General features: G+C 38.3%; 1 protein-coding gene and 1 long non-coding RNA gene across 30 annotated transcripts in view; both read right to left on the reverse strand.

Annotated features, from left to right (window-relative positions):
• Positions 1-6,166: 6,166 nt before the first annotated feature.
• Positions 6,167-27,798, reverse strand: part of tcf7l2 (transcription factor 7 like 2) — a 193,068-nt gene continuing 171,436 nt past the window's right edge. For 4 of the 29 annotated variants that reach the window (XM_078564711.1, XM_078564726.1, XM_078564721.1 and 1 more), the window contains 9 exons: positions 23,585-23,687; positions 22,892-22,978; positions 16,069-16,209; positions 15,605-15,767; positions 14,815-14,922; positions 14,416-14,464; positions 13,564-13,636; positions 12,449-12,502; positions 6,167-8,132 (listed from right to left, as the gene is read on the reverse strand). In XM_078564711.1, coding sequence (XP_078420837.1) covers positions 7,694-8,132; positions 12,449-12,502; positions 13,564-13,636; positions 14,416-14,464; positions 14,815-14,922; positions 15,605-15,767; positions 16,069-16,209; positions 22,892-22,978; positions 23,585-23,687 — 1,217 coding nt within the window. In that variant the 3' untranslated portion in view covers positions 6,167-7,693. Of the gene's footprint in view, positions 8,177-12,133; positions 12,159-12,444; positions 12,503-13,220; positions 13,294-13,559; positions 13,637-14,411; positions 14,465-14,814; positions 14,923-15,604; positions 15,768-16,068; positions 16,210-22,891; positions 22,979-23,584; positions 23,688-27,798 lie in introns of those variants that run through there. The other 25 variants (XM_078564713.1, XM_078564723.1, XM_078564717.1 and 22 more) reach the window with 22 other exon arrangements.
• Positions 9,591-12,126, reverse strand: LOC144694391 (uncharacterized). Its single transcript, XR_013579740.1, has 3 exons — positions 10,636-12,126; positions 10,242-10,265; positions 9,591-10,116 (listed from the first exon to the last, which is right to left on the reverse strand). It is a non-coding gene; the product is annotated as an uncharacterized LOC144694391 (long non-coding RNA).

Raw genomic sequence — 27,798 nt, forward strand, 5'->3', positions numbered from 1 at the left:
GGGATTCAAACAAAACGTTCACATTTGTCTTCCAAACAACTTTGTAAAAAGTAGCCCCACATGGGTCTAGAGGGCCACCTATTATAATCTCTGACCATTAGGTTGAAAAGGCTGCAATAAGCACTCACAGGAATTACATCCACAATAACATTTACAAATCTACGACTGATGTCAACCAGATGGGAAATTCCAGTCATTAACCAGTCTGTTATCCAGATCCAAGTCTTCGACCAAAGTAACTCAGCAGTGTGTAAGTAATGTCAAAAGTTTTATTTTCCTATCTTTGATCCTTCATTGTCTCTTTCTAAATCAGATTTCTTAGTGGCCCCTCACAGGTTGCTCATACTACACTGGAAGAGTAGTCAAGCCTCCAGACCGTCTGAGCAAAGAGACACATTTTATGGGATTAACTTCATCCTGATAACATACACAAGCAATGTTACTTCAGAAATTCATTTTAAGATTAGGACTTTTCAAAACCACTCACCATGCATAAAGCAACTTGTAAAACTTTTCTACATCACCAATTTCACAACTGCAATTTAAAAGTATGTTCAAAACCCTGTTTTCTCAAGAATAATACGTGTTCGATCAAACTCTGAGCTATAAGCAGGACTGGGAAATAATGAACTGCAACACACAATATTGATCAAAACTTGCAAATCAAACTTGTAATGTCAATGACAAAATATACAAACATCATTTAAACAAATACCAACAATCCAGTGAGCCTTTTGCAAACGTTTATGTAGATCACAAAGTGCCAGTGTACTATACCAACCTACACAAGAGCTGCAACTGCATAATGATCTCATTTTGCATCCACAACCACCAAGTATATTTTGATGAAAATATATTGTGATAAACTAAAGCACATTCAGCATTTGAATTGGGGCCAGATTTTAAATCAGTTAAGATGCTACATCTGTCCAACTCTGATCTTTTTTGCATGATTTCTATATTTGGACATTGAATGGTGCAGTAAATTGAGTATTTTACTAGGGGTGGAGCCACGCCAAATTTAATAAGATGCAAGCTTTTAAAAGAACTTTAATTAGGCATACAGTTGAGGTCTTGGATTGTAAAATACAAACAGATCTCAGAACCAAGTTCTTCAAGAACCTACTCCGAATAATAGCTGTTTTGTTTGTTACTTGGAAACTTGTCTAATTTTGAGTCAGATGTTCCCTGCAAGAAGGCGGGTATGGTCAGTGAAGAAACTTTGCAAAGTTACAATGTGAATTTCTCAACAAGACAGCAAAATGCTTAAAAAAGGCACAGTTGCACAGCAAGCAACCTGCAATAAATTACTCATTAAAATAGGAGTACTTTTAAAATGAAATACCCCATTTACAAGCTAATAGTTCATCCTGGAGTTTCACTGATCCACCCACCACCCTCAAATATTTGGCCCAAGTGTCCATTCTCTATCGGTGTACCCCACCAGAGCACTGATAGACTATTTGACGGTGGAGGGTGTCACAGCCTGATCATGTCCTGGCCCAATTACAATGCAGATTCCTGGGCAGCAGTCAGGAGCGGGAACTCTGATTTACTTTTCTCCTCAAGCTAAGGTGTCAAAGCCAATTATTCTTTTAGTAAAGATACTACTTGCAGCCAAAGGGAGTTTGCTTTTGTTCAGCTCAGCTTTGCAAAATGCAAAAGAACTTTGGCATGGGTACATTGGTGATATAATTAAGGTAACCAAATATTAGACTTCCAATCCCTCAGTGCAAACTGTTCATTTTGACAATGCCATCTGGCAAGGATGCCAAACTGGTGTCAAATATTTCAACACAGGGGACCAAAGAACAAACTCACAACAGGCTTAATCTATCGATGCCTTGCTCTATATTACATTGGGAACCTGAAAAACTCCAAAGTTGTGCCACTAATATATCTCTAATTGGATCAAGGTGCGGAAAAATTTCCAGTTTGACCAGTGTGAGGAATTTAGATCCAGTCTGGATTGTGCTTCAGAACACATCACATTGTGAATGCATTTATCAATGCATGGCCATAAGCAATCACACATGTATTGTAACATTTTTTCCAAAGGATACAGCTGGTTGACTTTGCAAAATCTGCTTTTATGGATTCAGGACCAGAAATATGGTCGAGGCCGTATCTGGTCTCACTATATCTGCAGGATAAAGAATTATTCAGGCCCCCCCCTATTTGTAATGGAGTATACTGGAGTTTTGGAGCAATTGAGTTTTTGCACGAACTTTTGTGAAGTGTAAATTTTTCTTAAATGTTAATTGAATTTTAGGATTTTTGAAACTGGGTTTTTTGATCCTGTTACTGAAATAATGGGAGCACTATAGCAGTAATGCAAATATTACAACTCAAGCAGCTCTTTGCTATCCTTTACCTTCCAAGTGGTTTTGCACTGGTAAAAAAAGATGCCAAAAGGTAGCTACTCTGTTGCCAAAATTGTGTAAGCACCGTTGACAAGCACTGAAGTGTGTGGCTGGACTTATAAAAACAGATTTCTAAATACATTTTATTATGTTTACATGACTGAAGAAAGTTTTTAACTGCTTTAAGAATAGTAAGACTTGGTCATAGAATCTGAGAATTTTACAGCAAGGAGGCCACTCAGCCCATCACACAAGTGCAATTTTGTCTCCTACCCATTCCCTACATCCTTCTAAATTCTTCTTCCTGAAATATTCATTCACCTCCCTTGTAAAGATTATTGTGGTTTTGGAAGAGCATTCTGTGCCCCAACAAATTTGCAGTAAAAATAATTCTCCTAACCGTTGCCTTTGGGGCACAATCTTACATGGCCTTTAATTACAAAAAGGCAAGCCAGTATGCTTATCCCTAGTTACCGTCACCAAAACTCTCATAATAACAGCGCTATTGTCTGATCTGTTATTAACTACTTCTGCTTTAGGGAGAGCTCCAGTTTCTCTAGTCTTCTAAATAAAGTCTTTCAGCAGCTGAGTTCTGGGTTGACATCCAGTGTGATACCTTGTCCAGTGGGTGTTGTTGCCCCTATCACCCTACCTAATCTATATGAGAACCTGTTGAAACCTACTCCCAATTGGGACAAACCACTTTATTACTTGGTACGAAGCTAATTACAACCATGAATTAAGCATTTAAGACGTGGCCTACCTGCTCTGTTAATCAGCCTGGAATCCTTCCACCACCTCACTATTTCTTGAAGGGAAGACATACAAAAATAACTCAAGTCTTTCATCCTGGGAATCACCTCACTGAACCCTCCCTGTGCTCTTTCCATGGCATCAGTATTCTACCTAATGTAGGGCGCACAAAATCAGACAATAGTCTGATTGAGATTAGGCAATAGTTTGTACCAAATTATTATTCCCTGTTTGTCTTTAATAGTCATCCCTATTTACAAAGCCCATGTGCCTATGCGTTTTTATTTAAAAAGAAAAAAGCAACTCTGAATCAACTGCTATCAGCCAAGGCTCAGTTGGCATTACTCTTGCCTCAAAGTCAGAAGGCTCTGGGTTTAAGTCCCTGTATTGGATTTGAGCACAAAAATCAGGCTGACACTCCAGTGCGCTATTGAGGAAGTGCTGCACTGTTGGAGGTGCTGTCCTTCTGATGAGATATTGAACCGATCTTCTGCGTCTACCCTCTCAGGTGGACGCATAAGATCCCATGATACTACTTCGAAGAGCAGGCATATAACCTCTGGTGTACTGGCCAATATTCATCCATCAATCTACATTATAAAACATATTTTTGGTCATTATCAGTTTTGTTAGTGAGAGCTTATTGTGCACAAATTGGCTGCCAGGTTTCCTACATTACAAAACCCTCTGAGCAAGGTCAAGCATTTATTTTGACTTCTAAAAATTTATTGGAATCCCTATGTCTCTCTGTTCCTTTTAAACTTTTCTAATTTAGTGTATAGTTCCTCTCATTCTCCCTCCAAAAGAGCTTCAGTTAGATTATAATATTGTAATGGAAATATTTTGCAGACTCCAGAACCTTGCATTTAGCAGTGCCTGTAAAAATGAATGGCGATTGCTAACTGAAGGCAGCATAATCTGCAAATGGTGTCAAGGCTTAGGCATAAAAAATGGATATTTGGGTGCACTATTGGTAGAGTGCTTGGGCATATGTGGTACCATACCCCTGTGATAGCCAACAGTTTGGGGGAGGGGGGGGCAGACAAAAGAGGGCCAAAGTGATCGAGGGGGGACTTGGACTTGTTAACAAGCATGCAAGATTGGCCCTCAGCATTGGATCTTCAACTTCTATGTTGTAGCAAAAGCAATTCAAAAGCTTCAGCCAAATATCACTGATTTCTGTTGCTATACCTAACATGCAATGAGCATTCTTTGCTTAAAAAGGCAATAATAGCTCAGCAGCTCCTGAACAGTTCAGTACTTGCACAAATCTACTCAAGATATAAATCAAACAAATTTTCTCTAAATTGAAGACAGGTTTATGAAATCCTAGAAAGTCTCACTCCCACGTTTTTTTTTAGTTGACATCAATCTATTTAAAATGTATTTACGCCCCCAGTCCCTCCCTTTGCAGCAGTCATTTGTTTCAACAGGGATCCAGAAACTGATGAGAATAATTCACCCATCATATCTAGTTCAAAACTGCCAGATAAGAGTATTTACCAACCCATCGATGCTCTGAACATACCCATTTTCAAAAGCGATCTGGAGTCTGAAGCAGGCAGATCACTAATGGAAGTTTGGCAAAATCTGATCAAACATTTTTGAGGTGACAATTCAGTGTTGGAAGAATTCACAAGTTTTAGCACATTGTTTTCTCAACAGGCAACTAGAATCTGCTGACAGGAAGTCACTCATCATGTTTACTGAAAATCAAATCAGGCATTTTTTTTTGGGAGGGGGCGGGACAAGTTAGTGTTTACACTCGAAGCAGATAGTTTGGAAACGGTCCAGGGTGCAATGAGCATTGTACTTATCAGCCTGTCTGGTTAACTGATTGGATTGACGGTTTATTGTTAACTGTTAAGCATTTAACACAGATAAGCCGCTAAGCTGACTAAATTGCTTTAGAATATCATGAACAAAAAAATACTAATTTTCAGTTGAAAATACACCATTCTAAAACAGAATATATCATGGGATACAGACGCCTCTAACTTCCTTCTGCCTTCAACAGACTGCTCTGCAAGGCTCATTCAAAACTGTTGCTGAGGAATAGAAGGGTGTTAACAAAACTGAAAAGAGCAGATAGGTTCACCAAAAACAAGTGATATTTCCATAATTGAGGCAAGCATCTCCCAATATTTACCTGTTAGCTTAATAAAAAGTTAATCTGTGGTACATAAATGGTATGGTTCATTTTATCAATCTTTTTCTTAGTTCAGCGACAAATATGACATGATGCATATTCATGTATGTTGTTTTTATAATATTTCTGTTGAATCCCTTTATTTAAAAGTAAATTTCTGACTTTGCAGCACCATTCATTATTGTAATGAATTACTGAAACCACCAGTAGAGAAATAAGACTTAAATTCATGGTTTCTGTCACTTCAGAAGCACTGGATCAGAATCTGCTGAAACACAGATTATAGAGAGCTCTATCCTCCCTGTCAAGTCTGTACAATAAATCTAAACTCTGGTATATTTGTGATTTCATCATAAAAAAATGTTCCAAACTTAAAATAAATTAACGTACATTTAAAAAAAAGCAGTTACACACAATATTATCCCTAGGGAATTCAGTGTTGAGAATTCGTTGACAATCATGTAATACTTTGTATTAAACATGTCTTTTACAGTGCCTCACTAATGAAATATTGCTTTTCAAGCGGTATCCACCCCTGAACTCCGAAGAAAAGCAACAGCTAACAGACCAGCAATAGGTATAATGCATACACAGTGAATGAGTAAATTGTTGAAAAGAAAGAAAATTAAGTGCAGCAGTAACAAATGACTCAATATATATATCTGCAGAGGGCAAAATGCTCCGTCCATCAGAAACATGGTTCCCTGCAATAACTCCACATCTACAAACACATCAATACCAATGTCTAGCTCTCACTGAAGTGCATCATACCACATATTATCTGAACTTGGCAGAGGCAATATTTGACTTTTAGGCCAACAGTTGTTTTGGTTCAGGTTAAAAGTTGACGGTCCATTTTCTTCATGTAGCTGTGACGAAGAGCACACGAATACCACAAGAATTCTCTGCACGTACTAAGTTGCTTTTATTAATCCAGAACTGCATGCTACAGATACTGTACAGCATGAACATTGATTCATTACAAAAATGGTTTCAAAAACGAAAAGAAAAAAAGGAGCAAAAAACAGAACAGGAACATCACAGTTGTTAGGAAACATTGAGAGTATTCACAAAAGGTCATCAGCTTCTTAGTAAAATTGAAAAAAAACAGCTATACAACTGCTTAATTTCTACTACAATGGCACCAAATGAATGAACTTTTTCATCAGTTGTATACAGCCTTTGCAACATCAACATGCCTATTTTAAAATTTACTAAATACCTACTGATAGTAGTGTACATAAAAAGTGGCAGTTTCAGTTTTGAGTAATTTCCCCAACGTACAGAAAATTTGGCCCTTATGGGTTTTATTAATTCTCACCCTTCAATGCTTTGCTTTATACGATTTTTTGGATGATTTTGCCAATAGCTACCAAACACATTGCGTTATAGCTTAAACTAGTCAGCAACATTAAAACTACATACATACCTATGTTACCTCACAGCTAAAAAGGACCAAAATACAGCAAAAATGGGGGAGGGCAGATGTATCGACCTTTAAAAAAGTTTGGCACAGAATACATACATAGAATATAGGTTAAGCAATTCCAGGGGTTGAGGCTTCAGTCCACTTTGGGGCTTTAGATGGGTGATCAGATGTTTTTTTGTGCTATTCCAAAAAACATTCCCCTCCCTCCCCCAATCGCTTTCAAGTTTTCTTTTGTACAATGGCTTTTTTTTCAGCAATTTTGTGCACTTTTGTTCTTTACAATGCCACTACATTATCCATTTGGTGACAGTCATGTATCACAACAGAGGAAAAAAGGTGAAATCCTTGGTAAATGAATCTTTTCATATATAAGATGCTTACACTAAGCAAAAAAAACTTTATACATTGTTTGGAGAAATGAAAAATATTTAAAAGACAACATACATGATACAACAAGCATCTCTAAAGCAATAAATACTACTGGTCCTATAGCGTTGTAATTTCTTTTTGCACCCCCCCCCCAAAAAACAACGCCATGGAACAATGCATATTAACACAGTTTTCCCCATTATTTCTGTACATTTAAACAATAACACGCAACATCACAAAAGTTGTTCCACACAATTAACAGGTGGCACTGCATTCATTGTGCCCTTAAGGATAAAATGGACGTAAAATGATTGGTTCGCAAGCTCTTATTTAATACAAATAATACAGCGTAGCCAACTCCTTCCACAAGGGCTTCTTTGAATTTGATATCAGTCTCTTACTAGTAAAGAATCCACCCAGTAAGAGCGACATAACAGTGATGAACACTACAAGGTTTTGCAATGGTTGACAAGAGGTTGGCAGGATCTCTCAAGGCTTATCCTACATATTCAAAGAGGACCTTGAAATAACAATGGGTCAAATATTGACCAATGCACTCCATAACATCTACTGACATGTAGCCATATGGCACAAACAAAATAAAAAGAACACCAGCAACTATGCTAAAAGCTATTCTAAAGACTTGGTTACAAGTGAAAGTGGCTGGGACTGTGTCTCTTGCAAAGCACCGTGGGAATGGACAATTGACATGGATGAAGTCGAAGGTCGAGTCTGCGATGAAGACGAGGATGTGGATTGGTGTAAGGTGATGGATCGGTGCTCTAATGCCCCGTTCTGGCAACTAACAGCTGAAACTGCGCTGGACTTGAGTGCTGAGTTTGTCGACAAGACTGAGGAAGAGGATGGTGAGGAAAGATGGGCCAAAGGATCAGGTTTCATTGTGAGTGACAGAGGTTGCATTTGTTCAGTCTGTGGATCAGAGTCTGCTGTAGACGGACTTAACATGGAAGGAGAAGGGGGAGGAGAATCTAATATGCTTCCATCTGAAGAGGGTGGGCTGGCGCAGCTGCCTTCACCTTGTATGTAGCGAATGCACTTTTTTTTTCTCCTAGAAACAGGGAAAGATTTATCTGTAAATAAAGGGCAAAAAGACTAATGGAGTTGGTTATTTGAACAAAGAAAGTAATCTTATTCAGGCAACAAGAGTACATCCACGACACTTGAAATATTAACAACTATTGCAAGGCCCAATTAAGCCAGCATATCTATAGGGTTTTACAAATTTGTTTAAATGTATAACTTTCTGATATGCGGAATACCGACAAAATGATTCAGTATATTGGGTTTATCTGTTAAGAACCACACCAAATTGAGGATGACAGGAGAAAGATACTAAAGGAAAGAAAGAAAGAAAAGAAAAGGAATAAGAAACCATGGAAAATGCAAAATAAAACAAGAATAACTGGTTCTATGGCCTGCAGGCTGTGGCTGATTCTTTTAATGGTCTGCAATGGAAAACGCAAGTCAATTAAGGTTCGGTTGATTGAAAAAAGGTTCACATTTCATTAATAGGGTTCCTTGTATGCGTCATTTTCACACCAGCTATCTGTGAGAGGAAAGAAGGCTTTTATTGTATTTCACAATTCCTGGAGCAGTTTGGCCAAGGATTCATTGTTAGAGTACATTTGGTTTATTTTAGAAACAAGCAATAGTTCAACCACCAAATAAAATTTGCAAACAACAATATGTAGTATTTATTAGTAGGCCTCTTTCAATTTTCACTAAAAAGATAGAAGGAAATGTATTAGTATTCACACTACAAATAATCTTATTTTGTCCCGAATTTTGCCAAAGGAAAGGGGATATATAGTTCATCTTTGAAGTTTTCTAACATTACAAATGACATCCCATTATCTATAGCCCAAGAAAGAACTTCACACCCATTAGAAATCTGTCAAATATATTCTGGGCCTGAATGATAAGATGCATTTCAGGCAGTTTCAGAGTTCAAGCCACAGAAGCCTGCTAGGTCAAACACATGCTAAACTGCAACGTATGCATGCAGTTAAACTCATGGTTCCTCAAGACAAAAGGGCCATGTAACTGACAGAAACATGCAAGTGAAGCAGCAGGTCATGCACCATGTTAGAACAAAGCTGGAGGTGAAAGGACCAACTTGGTGGGCTCAAAACAGAAAAACGCAACACCAACAACCAGGTAATTGCCAAATGAATAGAGCTTTGACCTCAAAATAATTGCAAGTCATGGCCGGTAAAGTACAAACAATCTTTATTTAGCTCAACCCCTGAACCGCTGAGGGTAAATGGTCCCTAGGTCTGGAATTGTATTTAAACAATACATAAATTAATTCCTGACAATGGAGCAGGTTATTTAAATTTAGCTCCCAGAAAGTCTTGTAAAAATGTAAACAATCTACAGGTAGACATTAAGATGCAGAACAAAAATCAAATCTATGAGACTTGGGCTCATCTGCATCAGTGCATTGCAGATGAATATTCAATTTCAAAACTTAAGCAAGTTGCCTAACGCTAATAGCATTGCAAAGTCCAAATTAAAACAAAATAATTTCTCAATATTAGTTTTGATGGGGGGGGAAAGCTTCTAAAATTTTCAGCAATTGTTAGTCACACAAAATTAATGATAACAGGCAAAGCGTGCTGAATCCTTTACAATTACTGCTTCTGACGTCAATACTTCCAGCTTTATATTTCTTCCTTCTATTACCATTTTTTGTCTTGGAAATTTCCCTTCTCTTTGCTTTCCCATATCATAAACCTTCCTCCAACAGCGTGTTCCCAGTACTGGCTATTAAAGTAAGTCAGTACCTGGGAAATTTCAATTATACGCCCTTCATTCCTTTCTGGGGTGAGTTTTTTTTAAATTCTAGAAGCTGTTTCTCTTATTTTCTCCCATTTGGAGACTCTTAAGAGTCATGGATCTTCCCAAACTAAGGCGCTGAGTGAAAAAAGTAGCTTTCAGGCCTGCTCCAAATTATCTCTCCAATTTGGTGTCTGTGGACATATAACAGGGATTATAGGCTTATACTTCTTACTTGCTGGTAAGTGTCCTGCCTCCCAATAAAAGTATATTGGTCTGGGAAATTGTAAGACCATGGTAGGAATATATTTGGGAATTTCATTTTGCTTTCATAAAGTTATTCATTGTAGATTAAAATTATTTTAATCTCAACTCCCACCTTCAAAAATTGTCCTGCCCTCATCTGCATTCTTACAAGACTTGTGCTTTGGCCTGTGCCTCTGGATGTCAATGTGTACATCCTTCACAATGGAGCATTTATTGATTCAACCCAATCACAAGCTCTGCCTTTGAGGAACTGCTCGTGCAAAGATGTTTCCTATGATTCTGTGGCACAGCAGATTGGTAGCCATTCTTCTATCTATAATGTCTTTCAACTTTAACTCTGTCAACACCAAGTAAAATACATTGCTGATTACATTCAGTTTAATGACATTCCAATCCTTGGCTACAACATTCCCAAAAACATCAAAATGAACTGAAACATTCCTACCCCTCCCCAAGAAAGGTCTAAATTTTAAAAAGAGCATAAGCTATATTGCTGAAAAAAACGCTTGCTCCTTCCAAATTAAACTGAGGAAAGGCTTAGATTGAATTTTGCTTAAGGGAGCCACACAGCCCAACAAGGTCCCATGTTTTATTCTTAGTATGTAATGACTTAGTGCCCTCCTTCACAGCCCTGGCTGAGGTGAACTATAACATGCCTAGGTCAAGAAAGGGCCACAAAAAGCAAGGATTCAAGGCTTCTGCTCCTGAACACAATCTAGTGACCATTGTTGAAAGAGTTGAAGACGACAATAGAGGATTGGGCTGGACTCAGTTGTGATGCCCCCAACAAATAATAGCCCACCAACACTCACTTTCTAGATTCAAGGTTGAAGATGGCCTTTTGGCTACAGCACTAGAGGAGACCTGCCACTCTGAGCCAAATCCAATAAGGGAGTCAATGCTTTCATGGAAGGTAAGAAATTTGGGTTGAAATAGTTCTTTTACAAGCTGAATTTTGAATATCCAAGTAAATTGGAATACTCATATACCTATCATTTTGTAATTGTAGGATTGTAGAGAAAATATTAAATAAAATGGTGTCCAGAAACCCAAGACTTTATTTGAAATTTTTATTGGAGAGTTCTTTATCCATCACATTTTTTACAGTCTGGCTTAAATAATGTTGCATCAAAGCAATTTCTAAACCCATTTTTGCAAAACTTTCCCCATCCAGAAAACTAATCCCCAGGTACAAACCTGACATCTGAAATAAGAACGGGGCACCTTTTGCAATATTAAAGAAGATAATCATGCAATTAGATCATTTGAAGAATCCGATTCAGAACTGTTTACTTGAACTCTTTACTCATGGCAATATATTTTGCATTATAATTTTAAACGTTAGTCCATTGAAAATGCATTAAATAACTATTTAAAATCTCACAATTACTCAAATGATTAACCAATTCATAAATCCAAAAAAGCTGCATGATAGCCAAAATGCTCAGAGGAGTGGTAAAAATTCTACAAGGAATTAACCATAACCAGTCTCAAATTTACAGCTGCTTTTACATAAATTGGTATCAACTGACAATCTCTGGCACCTGTTCAGTAATGCACTGATGTTTGTCCATCACTTGGCAATTGTCCGTGCTGCATCTTACATAATGTTTACTTTTAATTTGAGCACCATTTATTAGAAATGACACAGTCAAATAAGCAGATGAAAAAACGTATCACTCAATCATGGAATTCAGTCAGAAGCACAATCATATTTTACATCTTTAAGATCACGATTATAGAATGAAGGCAACTACTCTTAACATACATGCCAACATAAAGACAGTGCTAAAAAGGAACACACGCAGGTGCACAGTCTCTGTAAGCCTCGCTACATCAGAAGAGATTTCAGTATTTACCATAATTAATAACTAAGTGGGGTTAGAGAGACTGTAACACATTCTGAATTAGGGGAAATGAAGTGTGAAAGAGAAAGAGAGAAATCGAGCACCACATATACGTAAAAAACAAAAAAGTTTCAACTTTGAAGAAACGAATACCTACCATGACAACATTCCCACTTCAAAGACTGCATGTGTCAGGACAAAGAAATAAGATTTAACCAAATGCAGTCAACAGGAAAGGTGTTTATAAACAGGACAAAAACATTTATTCCCTCTACCCAGCCAAGTCCTAAGAATTAGAGAATTGGCAACCAGAGTAGTTTGAAAAGTTCTAGAGTACCCAGATTAGCTGTGGTGGATAAGCCTTTGACCGTTTGATGTCTGAGTTTGTTTAGTTAAACCGAATTGTAAGAAAACTAAAAGAGAAATTTAATTGTGTTACTTAAAAAGATATTCCAACAGATTTTGCACTCGCCTGAAAATGAAAGTTTCCTCTGAACGAGCTTGTAGCTGGTATGACGCCCAATTACTAAAAATAAATTGGCGATTAATACATAAAATGTAAAGACATAGTTACTGGAGTGCACAAATACCGTTCTGCTTCTTGGAAACTTATCTGTTGTACAATTCTGTGATAATTACTCAGGAGAGGCGATTATTTTATCAATAACAGTCTCTGTAAACAAAATAGTAGCTCTATATGTTGAAATTTCACATTTACTGACTAAAATGAACTCATGCACAGAAGAATATCAGTACATGTTGTGCACTTAGAACTGCAATGTCTACACATTCACCAGAAACTAGGTGAGTTTTCTAAAAGAAATATATATATATGTACATACATATACAGATCTTTATGAACCATGGATGGTTAGTAGTTAGAGCCAGTTTTCAAGATTAAAACTTCTCTCTCCTCTGTCCTAGGTTTCACTGCACCAATCTCCGACACAAGGTCACAGGCCCATCGCAACCACGGTTTGGGGAGGGCCAGGAAAGTAGGGCGGGGTGTGGAGGGGGGGGGTGGGGGGGAGAACGGGGGTGGGTAAAGGAGGTGGACAGTGCTTGCAAGGAGACAGACCAATGCTGCTAATAAAAGGCAACAGGTAAAAAAGAAAAGAAAAATAAAAAAAATCTGCAATAAGCTATAGAATATTAGCACATTAGAGCACAGGAAAGTCACACGAATGCACTACAAATCCAATAAAAGGGCATATGTAATTCCGGAAGGCCTAATGGGAGTATACCTGCAAGGTTTGCACCATAAACTCTGTTGGTCTAGCCCGAACAATGCCCGACACTTCTTTGGAGTATTTGCATCTGTTAGCATGAAGTAAACAAAAACAACAAATGGAGGATACTGCTCACTGGATGTGACATCTCAGCCAGAGCTAGTGGTTTAGCTGGCCAAGTTGGCATTCTCCCCTCATCACTTTTAAAAACAAAATTCGCCATTTCCTAGCAACAATAGATGCAAGGGTAAGTGTCATCATCCAATTAAAACACTGAAACAGTGATAGCAAGAAGGGGAAAGTACCAATTTAACCCAGCTGAAACCAACCATAGCAAACCTGGGAAAACGATACACACCTGCACGGGCCGCACCAGTTATTCTGTTGATCAAGGCCAAAGCGCGCTCGGCATTTCTTAGGAGCGCTCAGATCTGAACAAATTGGAAGAAAGCGAGCAGAGGAGACAGAAAAGGAAGGAAGAGAGACAAGAAAACAAAAAGGAATAAATCAATTTATCTGTTACCAGTGATCAGTAATGCCCTCTAATTTCATAAAAATGTATTAAAATCACAGCTGTATTTTTCACCCATTTAAAAAGCACCAATATTGTGTGGCAATACAAATTTGAATTATTTTATAGTAGATTTTAATGAGAATTCACAAAAAGAAGTTAGCGGACTGAATAAAGAACCTGCAGGTTAGTGCCAGCAGAGGATGTTAGGCTTGAATCAAGCTGAAAGGTTAAAGTGCTTTGCAAAAGGAGCTAGATAGCAGGGTCAATTTTACATGCATGCCTTCGAACAGCAAATGTGAAGTAGGATAATGGGATTAGTCTAGCAGGTAAGGCTAATTACATGGGGGATGCATCAGAAAACAGGTACAGCCCAAATTAATATGTCAATACAAGACAATAAGTACATACAACAATAAGCTTCAAAATATTTTAAGTTACAATAGCTAATGCAATAATTTGTTTTTAAAAAGAGTTCTACAAAAACAAGCATTAAAATGTCTACAATTCATGCACTAATTACTTTATCGCTCTTGGAAAGGCAAACCAGCCATAAAATTAAGACTGCATAAATAGTATTATAATTAACAATGTTATAAAACATGGTTAGCAGCAGCTAGGGTTTCATCTGATTAAACGTTGTCATTCTGATATGTGAAGGGTGCCCTTTATAATGGAAGATAATTGCTGCCTACTTACCATTGGTTTCCCCTGCCTGCTTTTCCCTTTTCCTCTTCTTCCTCTTGCCCTAACAGGGAGACACAAAAAAATGGAGGGGGGGGTGGGGGGAGAAAATAGCACAAACTCAGTTTGTCCATTAGGTTCACAAAACCATGCCAATCAGAATCAAAAATATCTCAGCTGAATAAAAATGCTCGTTCTGATCAACACTGCTTAAAAAAAAAAAGCTATATGAAGGTTAGCTCTGTGGCACACACAAGGTTCTCAAGATGGGAGGACGCTTTGGCTTCATCTTGGTCATTATTTGTAACATTAAACTGACATGTATGATGTGCAACACTGCTGGGCTTGTAGGGAACAAAAAATAAATGGGAGTGGGGGAGGGAACAGGGAGAAGTGCTAGAGAATGAAACTTACATAGTTATCTCGTGCTGACCAGCCCGGGTAGAGTTGCATGTGAAGCTGCCGTTCCTTTCTGGCTAATTCATAGTACTTTGCTTGTTCTTCTCTAGACAAAGCGTGCCACTGAGAATAAACAGGGTTGGATGGAGGAGAGATAGGGCACATTAATACTTGCATATAAAAATGCCTGAAAGGGTTAATGCATAATAACTGGGTTGTGTACCACAATATAATGAAAAGCATCAACATTAGCTCTGTTATATCTGAACAGATCCATTTACTGTAAAAAAAAACTCTAGAATTTATTATAAAAGCAGAATAGGGACTCATCGGTGTGATATATTGTTAAGTGTTTGGAGGAGGGCCAAAAGGAGAACTATTCAACTAGTATAAGAATGAAGCATCAAAATCAAGAAAAGCTATACTCATATTGTAAAGGGCTTTAGAAGTATGGCGCATCATGTTTAATCATTTCACAGTTGAGATGGCATTCTAAAATTGAAAAGTTTATGAGGGTTAATAAAATTAGACAGATATTTAGTGTATCTGTGGAACGCTGCTCTCCATGCTATTTTAAAGGTGGTGTTAAACCATTCATTAATTGTCGGATTGTCACATGTTGTGTCATTCACTATTATTGGCAACACTTGGTTCCAATTCCTAAAGTGTGTTGATCCCGACTTACTATATGAAAAAGCTAATGGCCAGAGCAAGAATCGACAGACTGACTGACTGCCCTGATCACTAAGATTACATTTCTAACCTGGTCTTATGCAACTTATCATCAATAGTTTAAGTTGCTTACCCTTCGGCCAAGGATCTGATTGATGGCCGCACTTTCTTTCAGCGTGCACTCTGCTACTACCTTTGCTCTCATTTCCTTCATGTACAACATGAATGCATTCAAAGGTTTCTTTATGTGTGGCTTTTTCTTTTCCTCTTCTTTTTTGGCATCCTGATGATGTTTTCTGAGAAAATGAGAACAGTTACTGATTCCACCAGTGAAACTAAAATAATAATTTCTCTCCTAAAAATGGCTACATTTTAAACGAATCAATATTAAAATCAAAATAAAAAACACCAAGTTATATTAAACTGGGAGAAGCCAGCGTTTTAAAATCTAAACAAAAGAGATGCACATTCTTTTGAAATTTTGAAAGAAGCTTTATCATGGCGAACAGGACTGACAAAATTTTGAAGTTATGAGTTATTTGCAATTAAGATAAATTGACAGTTTTTTTTAAATAAAACACAAAAGTTATGACTTACGAGTTATTGAGGGATCCGATGTCGCTCTGGGAAGACTCTTGTTTGACAGTCGGTGTGACTATGGCTGGATGAGGAATTCCTGTTGTGTGTAAACTGTGATGTGGTGGAACCATGTGTGGGGGGAACCTACCAGAGAGAAAACTGTGTAAATCAACAGAACAGAAATGAATGAACGGGAGGGATGGGCACATTTGATATATAAGCAAGCATACATGCAAGCACAAGCTGTCACAATCACTCTATGTAGCTGTGATTAATAACATAAAATGAATCATCATTATACAACTGTCGGTTTGCCTTTGAGGCTACTAACAGTATTTAGTGATAAAAAATTACATATATAAAAAAAATGCACTGCATAAATACAATACATGCTACATAAATTCTAATCTTTTCTTTAAAGAACTCTATACAAACAGCCTTTTAAAAGAGCAGCTTTGGTTTGGCTCCATTGACAATGTTTGTATTATCACCTGTCCAAGTTTATACATGGTCAAATCTCAAATTCTAGCATTATTGAAATGGGCTGAATTTGAGATACACCAAAATCTTCCATCATGAATCAAGCCAACAAAATCATTTCCTATTAATATAATAATGATATATTTACTGCTTCATTTCAAAATATAGTAAAATGATTTTGGAGTGAACATTTGTGTCCAATTACACAGCATGTAGGAGGCTGTTATTGTGCTAGCTGACAGATGCAGACTTTTTTTCCTAGAGTGAAATATTAGCAGAGTGAGCAGTGAAAATACCATTTACAGTTATCACACAAACATAAGACAGTACACAGGTGAAGTATTTTATAGTACACTAGGGCTTTCAAAAGCTCAAGAGTATTATTCTTCATGTGATGAAGTGGTTACATTCATTTCATTACCTGAAGAGACTTATGAGGGTTCAGAAGTTAATGGACACTATAAAATGTCAATCTATCATAAGGTGATTACTACTACACTATCTACAAAATATTTGAAATTTGGTATAGCTTTTGCATTATTTAATAGACGTATCTGCAACTGAACAAGGAAACTACACACACATATATATATATATATATATATATCTCCCATTGTAAAAACTAAAATTCTAAACAGCTAATTATGAAAAAATCCTGACTGCTTTTATGGCTGCAAGCCAGAATATAATGATGTGCATAAACTTGCAGGCCATGTTACGAACAAACTCATTTTTGTTCCACAGTGTCTCTGGGGTTTCTATCAGATTCACTCTCACTTTATTTCACTGTTGACATTTTTCTGTTAACTGCATGTCATCTGCCTGACTTTGTTTTATGTGTGAGCTGTGGGAAGCTTTTCTCCCCCTCGCAAAAAAAAACAGCCTCTTTGAGTTGCAGCTAGTTTGTCATTATTCCCCCTCCTCTCCCTGTGCAGTTGTTAGCTCTCATCTTTCCAAGCTCAATTTTCCTGAGCTTTCTAAACCACCACAAACCCACATTATGGTTTATACATGATGCTGATCTCTTTGAAGGCAGCACATTTCAGAGCGGGCCCTAGTCAGGAGAAGCACCTTCAGCCAATTTACTAGGCTGAGGGGCCCCGAAGCTCTAACATCTCAATCTAACAGGGTCACAGGGTGGCACAAGTGAGTGTCAGCTATTGCTATTTAATTGCCAGTCTATGCCTCTCTGCTATGTTTAAAGTATAATGACCCATCACTTAATTCCAAGAAATCACTGCCCTACTACTGGATGGAATAAATATCAAAAGGTGTGCTCTGGCAGGGCATGGCGTCTACATTTCCTACGGATGTCATACGAATAATACAGACATGTATTTTCATCACCCTGCTACCGCACAAATGCCTTCTGTTCTATTTTTTTCATCTGAATAACTAATGTATGCCCCTACAGGAAAAACTGTTGAAGAACTGCTAAGTTGCTTTAATGACTGCCTTCAAAAGTGTACAAATCGTGTTTCTTCCCTGACAACTTGATCTCTCCCCATGCTCTATTTGTGGGGGAGTGGGGAGGATAAACTAAAAGACAGCCATGTGTAGCCAGAAACTAATCCTACACCTTCCCCTCATGTGTGATGGGCATCTTTCACTCTTGTAACTGGGGCCACACTGCCAGCTATACGATTGCAATACTGAAAAATCGTGAATATTTGATACATTCTTAAAAGTCATTTTTTGCTATTCTGTGATGAACATTTTTGTTATTCTGCTTAAACCTCTGGAAATTGTTACTTTTAAATGGTTAATTTATCCTCCCCCTATCTAAAGCTGTACTTTTACAAATGCATCTACTTAGTCTCTGGAGATGGGGAGCCTTGCCTAATAATCTATGCTAATTTAATTAACAGCTATCATCAAAATGCATTAGCTGTTTCAGCCCATCACTAAAGTCTAACCCTCCACCAATTAAATTAGCTGAACTCTAAATCAGATGAACAAAAAATAAACCCATCATTAGGAGCAATTAGTGATTGCTTAAATACAGTGCTATGGAGTAGTTTGTAAATATACTTGTAGCCACTGGGAAATTAGCTAGTACTGGTTTAATTGGGGCTGCGACGAACAGTCAGAGCCCCGATCAAAACAGTAGCTTTTCAAGTTCTGAACATCAGCTTCCAAGAGCTTTGATGTGTCATCAATTACCAGTCTCTCTTATTGGTTTTGTATGTTTGCATTTGTTGTGTCTGCATATGGACATTAATATTGTACACAGAGCTGAAAACTGGTGTGGTAATGCTGATGTGTTGTTAACTTTAATACATACATATTTTATCCTGCATGGCAGCTACTTTGGCTAGTTAAAATTAGGTACAGATTTACAATACCTCATTACTTTTTTTATTTTACCTCCAGTATTGCTAAATACCCATTTAAATTTTACATGGCTGGCACAATTAAATCTTGTGAAAATTATTGCATTTTTCCATTAACAGGGCCTCATTACTGCTACAATACAGTTTACCAATACCACAATTATACAATTATACTGAAGCCCACAGGCATAATTTGGTGTCAGCATTTGGGCTCCATACTGCAGGACTAAGTGGGGCTACCAAACAGGACTGGATGATGTCAGTTGCACTGCATAACAAGGTAAACCTCAAATTTTATTTTGTTTCTGTTTAAGATTTATAGTGCAGAAGGAGTAACTGATGGGCAAAAAGAGCTAAATGGAATGACTGCAACAGGGATTCAAGTCCAAACGCAGATTATAGTGGCCAAAGAGTAAATTTGTATCAGCGAGAAAATAATTTCTGGAGAGATCCTATGTATGTAGTTACCAATTTGAAAAAAAGTACCCTGAATTCACTACCTTTTGCAAATCACATTCAATACTGGTTTGTGTTTGACATTAGGGGGAAGGCAACAAGTGGACACTTAGCTCATATGGACAAAATCCAAATAAGGGTCATGCCCACACTTAGTAGCTGAATTGAAAGTGGTGCTGACAGAGGCCTTGGGCCATTTCCTCTACTGGCCCTCTCCATTAAACAAGCAACATAGAGAGCATCTAATTTGTGAAAGGATTGGAAAATATATACAATTTAGTCTTTGCCCCATGAAGAAATTTAAATAGAGTTCTTGTCAGTCAGCTAGTTGGTGTGGTATTCCATACACATTTTATCGAAGACTGCTGGCTTTGTTGCAAAAAAATACTAGTGAGTGCTTTGACTTTTACTTGCTGAGCTGGCCCATTGACACAAAGATTGGATGAATAATGTGACTGGAATAAGCTGATGTTTGTGTTTGGTGATGGCAGTACACATTTAGGAATGTGCTGTTTATTTAATTCTGCCTTGGTTCTTTTTTGCCACCATTTCGGGTGGCTCCAGGTAATTGGGAACACGTTGCACAGGGTCAGAACCGAAAGCCATCAACCCGTGGCACAGCTTGCAATAAATAAAATACACAATCCAAGAAAGGTGGCCAAATGGGCTTCTCATTTCTATCCTATTATACTACAAGTTCATTGACAATTCAACTAATGAAAGAATAGGATGGTCCAGCCTTAGCCAAGGCCACATATTAGTTTCTCTAATCGTCCACTTACATCATGGAACTAATGGAAGTGGCTGCATAGTGTGATTGGGTTAAAGACAGCGCTGAACTCAGCTTAATTTAAAACCAATGCCAAAACAACTGCACACTTTCAAAACTGCATTCGTGCAGTTCAAAAGTTGCAATTGCAGGATCATGCATCTGACTGCACAGCCTCCATAATACTGAAGGATGGTTGAACAAGGCCAATGTGAAAACTACATTATCTCATGATTCTGGAAGTGACATCATCTTTAAAACGGAGTTCTGTGTTGTGAGATGCACATGCTCTCCCTCATTTATACTTTTGAAGTTCCTGTGACTGTGACCATTGAAGGTGCTTCCATGGCATTAAAAGGATATTCATTAGTTACACTAAGCAAGCATCCTAAGTAATGGTTAAGATATTAAAAACAAATTCACACCAGTATGATAACGTGGTCGGGTCATTGTGAGAATTGACAGCTAGGTTTAAATGTGTAGCTACTGTATACTGAATTCACCAACTCTAGGGATAAAACAAGGGTGTCCCTTACCAGGAACAGAAGCATTCACCTTTGTGTCCTAAAACTGTGTCATCACAAAACAGAATACAGGAAATGAACAGGAGGTCAATCAGCATCTGAACTAGACACTCCTATATGTAGCGCTTTCCATTTTTTTTTCAACATTTGTTTGCAGCTTTCTTTTTACTGCCACTACAGAATAGTCTGATTCGCCTGTGGGCAAGTATGAACTTATGTACAATTCAAAACACTGCAATCACCAAAGATTCACATTTTCCTTTTTGGTTCATCTCCCATCCCTTGCACTATAACACACTCAAAACCTGAATGTTCCAGAAGCTATAGCGTCAGAAAGGCATACAGCAATTTAATTCTCCTAAATTGAGGGGTATTTTAAATGTGCAAATTTAATACAATCATTCCATTTTTGAGAGAGAATTAAAATAGCCAGTAGTTTTATACTCATTAAGGATTTGGAAAATGTTGTCATTAACATATTGCCAAACATGCAGTTTTCACAATGTATAGAAGGCCATGTTGTTCACTCTTTCAAATATCCCACTTTTAATATTTGGTAATCTCCCAATACGGTTACTGGATTTTTCCATATTGCTCTGCATCACATGGCTGGATGTGGGGTATCTAAAAATTCCATAATGTTCGATCACAGTACAATGTGATCAACTGACAGGGGAAGGATTTAGGGAGAATCAGCTTAATTTTTAAATTAATGGACAACACTGAACACATCAGTCAATAAAACCAATGAATTTCATCAGTAGTCAGCTGGCTTTCAAAGAAACAGATTCCATGAAAATAATAAAAAAGTGATACCCTCATGAAAGTGAATGTCAGTACAGAAAGCTCTGGAATAATTTGAAGTCTCCTTCTCCACCTACACTGCTATGCGAGCAATTGTTGGGAGGCTAAAAAAAAAAATCAAAGAACTCTATACTTTATGAACTGTTTTAATGCTTACAGTATTTATTTTCTTTTATTGTGTTACAGAATCAATAATTTATCCTTCCTAGAGTCAATGCCGCGAGTGTAAAAACTGAAAATATATATGGGCAAAATGCAGTCAGTGAGGCTCCTGCTGATCAAAGGAGAAGACAGATTTAATAATTCCAGCAGGAATAAACTCTCAAGCTATGAGACTCAAAATTTAAAACCCTATCCATGGCTGATTTGCAGGCTCCTGCATCCCCTAAAGGACAACTTTTGGTTACAAGGCCCAGATGGTATGTGAGAACAGGCAGAAGTAAGAAGTTGCAGGGTGGCGGGGGTCACGGGGGGGAGAATGAGCTCCTGCAGCCCTTAAATTGAATTTTGAAATTTGTCAGCCAAAGAAGTACCTGGATATGAATTAAGAGAACTTCTACGAGGAGGTTCCAGTGTTCAGTAAGTAAAAGGAATCACAGTGCATACTAATTTTTCTTTAAACGTCAAAAGGCCCTGAAGGCATTTTTTTGACCAGTAGCCCCACTGATGTATTTGTCAATGGTATATTTGTCAACAAGCTGTAACTTAACCATTACCACTGAAATGCTTCCTACTTTTGACTATGGGAATCTATTACATGGATGTACAATGTTAAGTGCTTCATGTCGCTATCTACTGACTCAATAGGAAGGACTGCAGGCCTCTAAGTGGAAGAGCAGCTAGCCTATTACTACTTTTTGGGTAATTCTATGTTAAAGAGGCCTTTGACCTGTGATGCAACAACGAAGATTATTACTCTCTGAACTGACTTAGTATGGCTCAAGTAGTGATAAGTGACTCTAGCCACAGGGTATAATAAATATTAACTGCACTTTTCTGTCTGCAAGTGCTAAAATATTGTCCCTCGGGCTCCAACATTGATATAAAGTGTGCAATAATTGCAGCATGCTCTTGACACTCAGATATTCCCTTGGGGGCAATATTTTACCACTACAACCTTGAAAAGCAGTCAATATTTGTGGACAATATAAATGATCTCCTTTCACAATAATGCTGCAGTAAAAACTCCATTCCAAATTTATGATGCATCATTTTCCAGTTCATTCATAAAGTGCAGTACTTAGTTCTGAAACAGCATTTGGTTCGTTTGCTTGTTGATTACAAAGACAATACAAATCGTACATGTCAATTCCTCCATTGCGAGAAAGGGCACAGCATTAGGAAATGGCAGTGTGTCCCCTCAATGAGCAAAGACAATGGCAGGATGATTAAAAACAAAAGAACTGTTGAGAAAACGCTCGAACATTATCTGCTTAAAATAAAAAGTTGATTGCCACCAAGGCAACTGTACCCACCTTGACATGGAAGCATTGACGGTGAGTGCAGTGGGGTAAGGATGTCGAAATCCCCCTGTTGTGATTGGGTAAACAGGTTGACCTTGCCTGAAAAGAAAAGGAGGAAAAAAAATAACTGGAAACTTCTGCTGTTGCAAGCTCACTCTCATTTGACCAGAACAAAAAAATCTTGTTGATTTCACAGCCAGGATCAAAGGATGTAAATAAAGAACAATTTTAATGTGCTAAATCTGATAGAACCAGCTAATTAAATTTTATAACCTCTGCTAATGTCAACAGAGACCTTCTCCCCAAGCTAAAACTAGGTGTTTTGTTGTGATAATTAAAGGCGAAGCGGCGTTTGCTTTAATGGAGCCATCACAATAATTGAGGGCTACAGATCCAAAAGAAAACAATAATGAATGTAAATTTATACCAAAATAAAATACATCAAATCAAAGAGCCGCCGTTCTGCTTCGGGCCTCTTTTGGTATTTAGAACTCAGTAGGAAAACATTAAATTAACAGTCCTTAATTTGTAGCCTTTTGTCATAGTAACCAGTGTTGACAGGTGTTGCCAAGGGAGAAGCCCCATATGAATATGTGGGTACCCGGTAGCCAATCACAGCTCATTACAATAATTGCACAATACAGTAACAGGCAAAATCCTACAAGAATTAAAAGAATGAAAAGAAAAAGAACTGGAACTGCTTACTGTGGTACTAACCATCCTAGTGGATGGGGGATTTGGCCGACGGTACCTGGCGAGAGTGGGTAATAGGGAGAAATATCTGAAGGATGTGGAGGCCTAGGAATTCCTAGAGAAAGTAAAAAAAATCCCAAGATTAACTTTCAAAAGCATAAGTGATATAAATCAGTTCATAATTTCAAATGTGCAATTGTTCCATTTAGCCTTGCTGTTTCCAATTCTACCAACACTTGGACTGAGGCTGCATTCCAAGCCTTCAATGGCCCATTTGGTATACCTTTTATCTCTTTTTGCTAGAGTTCAGCTAGAGAATTGTTGCAACTGTTATTTATAAAGATACCTTCCACTCAAGAGCCACCAATATCTCCCCATAGTGTAACCTGAACATTCAATTACATCATTCCAACTTCAATCATTTGCAGCATCATTTCAGAACCAGCGGGTTTGATATTTATCTTTAGTTTTAGAGAATCAGTAAACCTTGCAGTATTATGGGAGCATTTTCACACCAGTGACAGCCAAGGATTTTCATGAACACAATATTGTGGTTTCACTTGATCCTTTGAAATCAATTACACAGGAATTCCTTTACTTCTTTTGTGAATCTTTTTTCTATCCTTAATATATTAAATATCCTGCATGCGTCTTCACATACATCTCAAGTTATGCTTATAAGACAACCTGTGCAACTTCATTAATTTGATCATCAAACTTCATTTATTTAAAACAAACCTTATTTGTGCCCACAGCCATTTTCAAATCACAAAGTCTGGCCTACACCTGCTTTTTCATCCTGTGCACATGAATCTTTTTCTTCATATGCTAGCTACCTCTCTATCCTTCACTAATTCTACAATTCCCACAGCCCTCATAATCTCTCTCCTTACTCGTACTATGCCCCTTTCCCTCCACTCATACCACAAACCACACCCCTCATGATGACTAGCATGCTCTATTCGCCTTCCGGAGCAATCCCGGGCCCTTGCTGTGAATAAATGTTTTACATTGAACCATGCAATGCCCTTAAATTAAAAACAATGTGTCCTCTGACGATTATAAGCACGTCTATCATAATCAATGCCATGGGAAATCTACTTCTGTGATACATGTATAAAAATAATTTTAAAATTTCCATTGGATATCAGTCACACACTGATAGGTGCAAAATTGTTGACGACATCTGGTCTGGAGCCAGAACTTTATAAGCAATTACCATTGTCTGCTGAAATCACAACTTTACAAGCAGCTACATTTGCCTTGATTTGTCTTTTACATAGTTTCTCCATGGAAATTATCTGGGAAATTGTAAAGATTTTCCAAATTAACACAGCTCTATCACAACAGCCAAATGTCATTATCAAGTTTCTGACTATCTTGTCTCTCAAAAGCAATGCCATGGGAGATCTGCTAATATCTTAACTTTGCCTTATTTCTAACATGTGCAAAACATCATTGAAAATTATCCCACACAGCTCATACTGAAAGACGGTCAAAGAATCTGTTACCCAGAAGTTCAGGTAAGGAGATTACAACTACACATTTACTGACCAAACTGGAATGTAATATTGTAAAACGCATTCTTGACCAAATCTTTACACTGAGTCATTTTAATCAAGTTTGAGTACTTCTTACATAACCCTCGAATCTCATTACGTTTCCAACTGTCTCAAATGTTTCCCTGCAGTTTTACTCCAGGCATGCTATTTGTTTCACTTATGGTGCACTGTGCACTATGAAGCTATTTGTTTCACTTACTGTGCATTTTATACAATGAAGCTATTTATGCCCCCAACTAATCCCACTGCGTAAAGAAGGGTCAACATGTGACATTAATCACATTTTTCCACAAACATTTCAACATCTCTCTTGTATGGCATTATCTAACTGCACAATTTGTAGGACAGTAATGTTTACCTGGGTGCAGCCAGGGCAGTCAAGGCCACATGAAGCCAGCATAAATGTTTGGAATTCAATTTGCACAGCCCCTGTGCGGTGTTAATTATTGATATGAAAACAGCCAGGGCACTTACTTATCATACAGACAGAAAATGACTTAATTAACTGCGACCAACAAATGAGGCTTTTTCCCCTCCTCAGTTTTCATTTGAAGCTACAATATATATTTTATAATTCATCCACAGTAGCTCTCTTTTGTGACATTAAATTCAAGATTATGATTTCTCTTTCAGGTACCCAGACAGTTGTTTTTTTTTTATTAAAAAAAATAGAAAGCAAAATGCTAATGTGTGGGGCAAGAGGAAAGTACCTGTAAATACGTGTGGGTGAGGTCAAGATAAAAGAGCCTGCATGCAGGAGAAAAAGATATGGGGTAAATTGTATCAGGAATTCAAATGGGAAGGTTATAGCTAGATTAAAGCAGCTTCATTTAAGACCCAGGAGGGTAAACTCACTGAATGTTGTGTTACTGAGCCATGGACTCAGGTTACAATTCACAACCTGTACTTTACCAGGGCAGTGATAAGGTACTCCACATCGGTCTTCATGTTCCAAGGTATGGGGTGGAGCTAATCAGCCACCTGTGCTGCACCTGATCACTATCTAGTGATTCCCTGCGGGGTGATAAGCAAGGGCAAGATTGGTCTCAGCTACATTAGCCCAAAAATCAAAAAACTGCTGCCCAGGCTCATGTATGAAGAATGATCATTTGCACTGTCAGACTGCTGACACCAGCTGAACTAAAAGGAAAGGGGATGGGAGAGAAATGTAGACTTCAGTGAACCAAAATTAACTTTTGGTGGGAGTAAAGAAAACTGCACTACATTGTATTGTCAAAAGTGACTTCTCTTAAGTGGAACCAGCAGTTCAGTGATGCCAAGCCTTGCCATTACATTACAACCATGACTACGCTACAAAAAGAACTTTGTTGGCTTTAAGGTGCTTTGGGGTCATGAAAGGCACTACATAAACTCAAATTCCTTCTTTTATCAACATTTCAAACTTCATTTGTCATCCCACATCAGGTAACGGTTCATACATTTACTTTCTGGATTTGACTGCAACTGTGTCACTTAAATGATTTGCCACAATTGGTATTGAAAAGTGTCCTATGACCTCATTACCAAAAGAGATATACTGTCAACTACTACAATCTATGGGCATTACACAATTTATATACAATTATAAGTTGTATGGCATGGTAATCAATGCGCTCTATTGCCCAGTAAAAATGAGTGTTTATATCCACAACAACTCCTCCACTGCCACCGCAACAACAACAGCCCCCACTCCACCCACCTGGCCCCCAACACCCAGTGAAAGTCGTCAGTGCATCTTTGAGATAGGGGTGAGTGTAAAGGGTACTCCCAGCAACGAAACAGAACGGGGGTATATACAGCTCACTGGCTGAAGCAGAGGCCGGCAATGATGACGCTTTATGGATGTTATATACTAGCCAAAATCTACATCAAAAAGATGTATGTTGTGTATTGCATTGACCATGGGTGAAATCATCCCAGATTTGCACTAAGTGCAGTAGCGAATGGAAAAAAGAACGTTTTACCCACCAGACCCAATGGTCGCTTTTCATGCCATGTCATCCAAATCCAACCTCATGAATTATGCATTCCTGGGAAACATGCCATTTCGATGGCAGTTGGGTTCTCATTCACCCGCCATGCCATCACCTCACCACTTCCTCACGTCGAGCGCCATATTTAAAGTGCAGCCACGCGCACAACTCTGTGCTTCCAGCCCGGACTGCTGTACAGGAGACATGACCCCAAAAGGCAAGACGACTGCAGCCCAACCCCGCCGTGGAGGCCCGCCATGATGTCCTCTACTCCGGCTCTGGCCGCAGGATGGGCAGCAACATCGCCAATCCAGCTTGGGAGGCAGTGGCAGCGGTGGTCACTGCCAATGCCCTGCAAAAGAGGACAGCTACCCAGTGCCAAAAGAGGATGAATGATCTCCTTTGTTCCTCCAGGGTAAGTCACTCTTCTCATCACTCTCAACTCACACACTCAGAAACCCATCACACATACACAGGGATCTCACTCACTGCCAGTTCAAGGGACATCACTATTCACTCTCTCACACACACACACCTTCAGTGTCCTCATCCCGTCCATGGCATAACTCCATCCACACACAACAGGCATCCTTATCATCTGGCTTGGTAGGCATCCTGCTTACAGACACCCTATCTAGCAGGCCAGGGCCCTCCAGAGGACGCACACCAAAGTCATCACAGACAGGGCATC

The sequence above is a fragment of the Cetorhinus maximus genome, chromosome 20, assembly GCF_964194155.1.
Source record: "Cetorhinus maximus chromosome 20, sCetMax3.hap1.1, whole genome shotgun sequence".
In the NCBI taxonomy this organism is placed as follows: domain Eukaryota; kingdom Metazoa; phylum Chordata; class Chondrichthyes; order Lamniformes; family Cetorhinidae; genus Cetorhinus; species Cetorhinus maximus.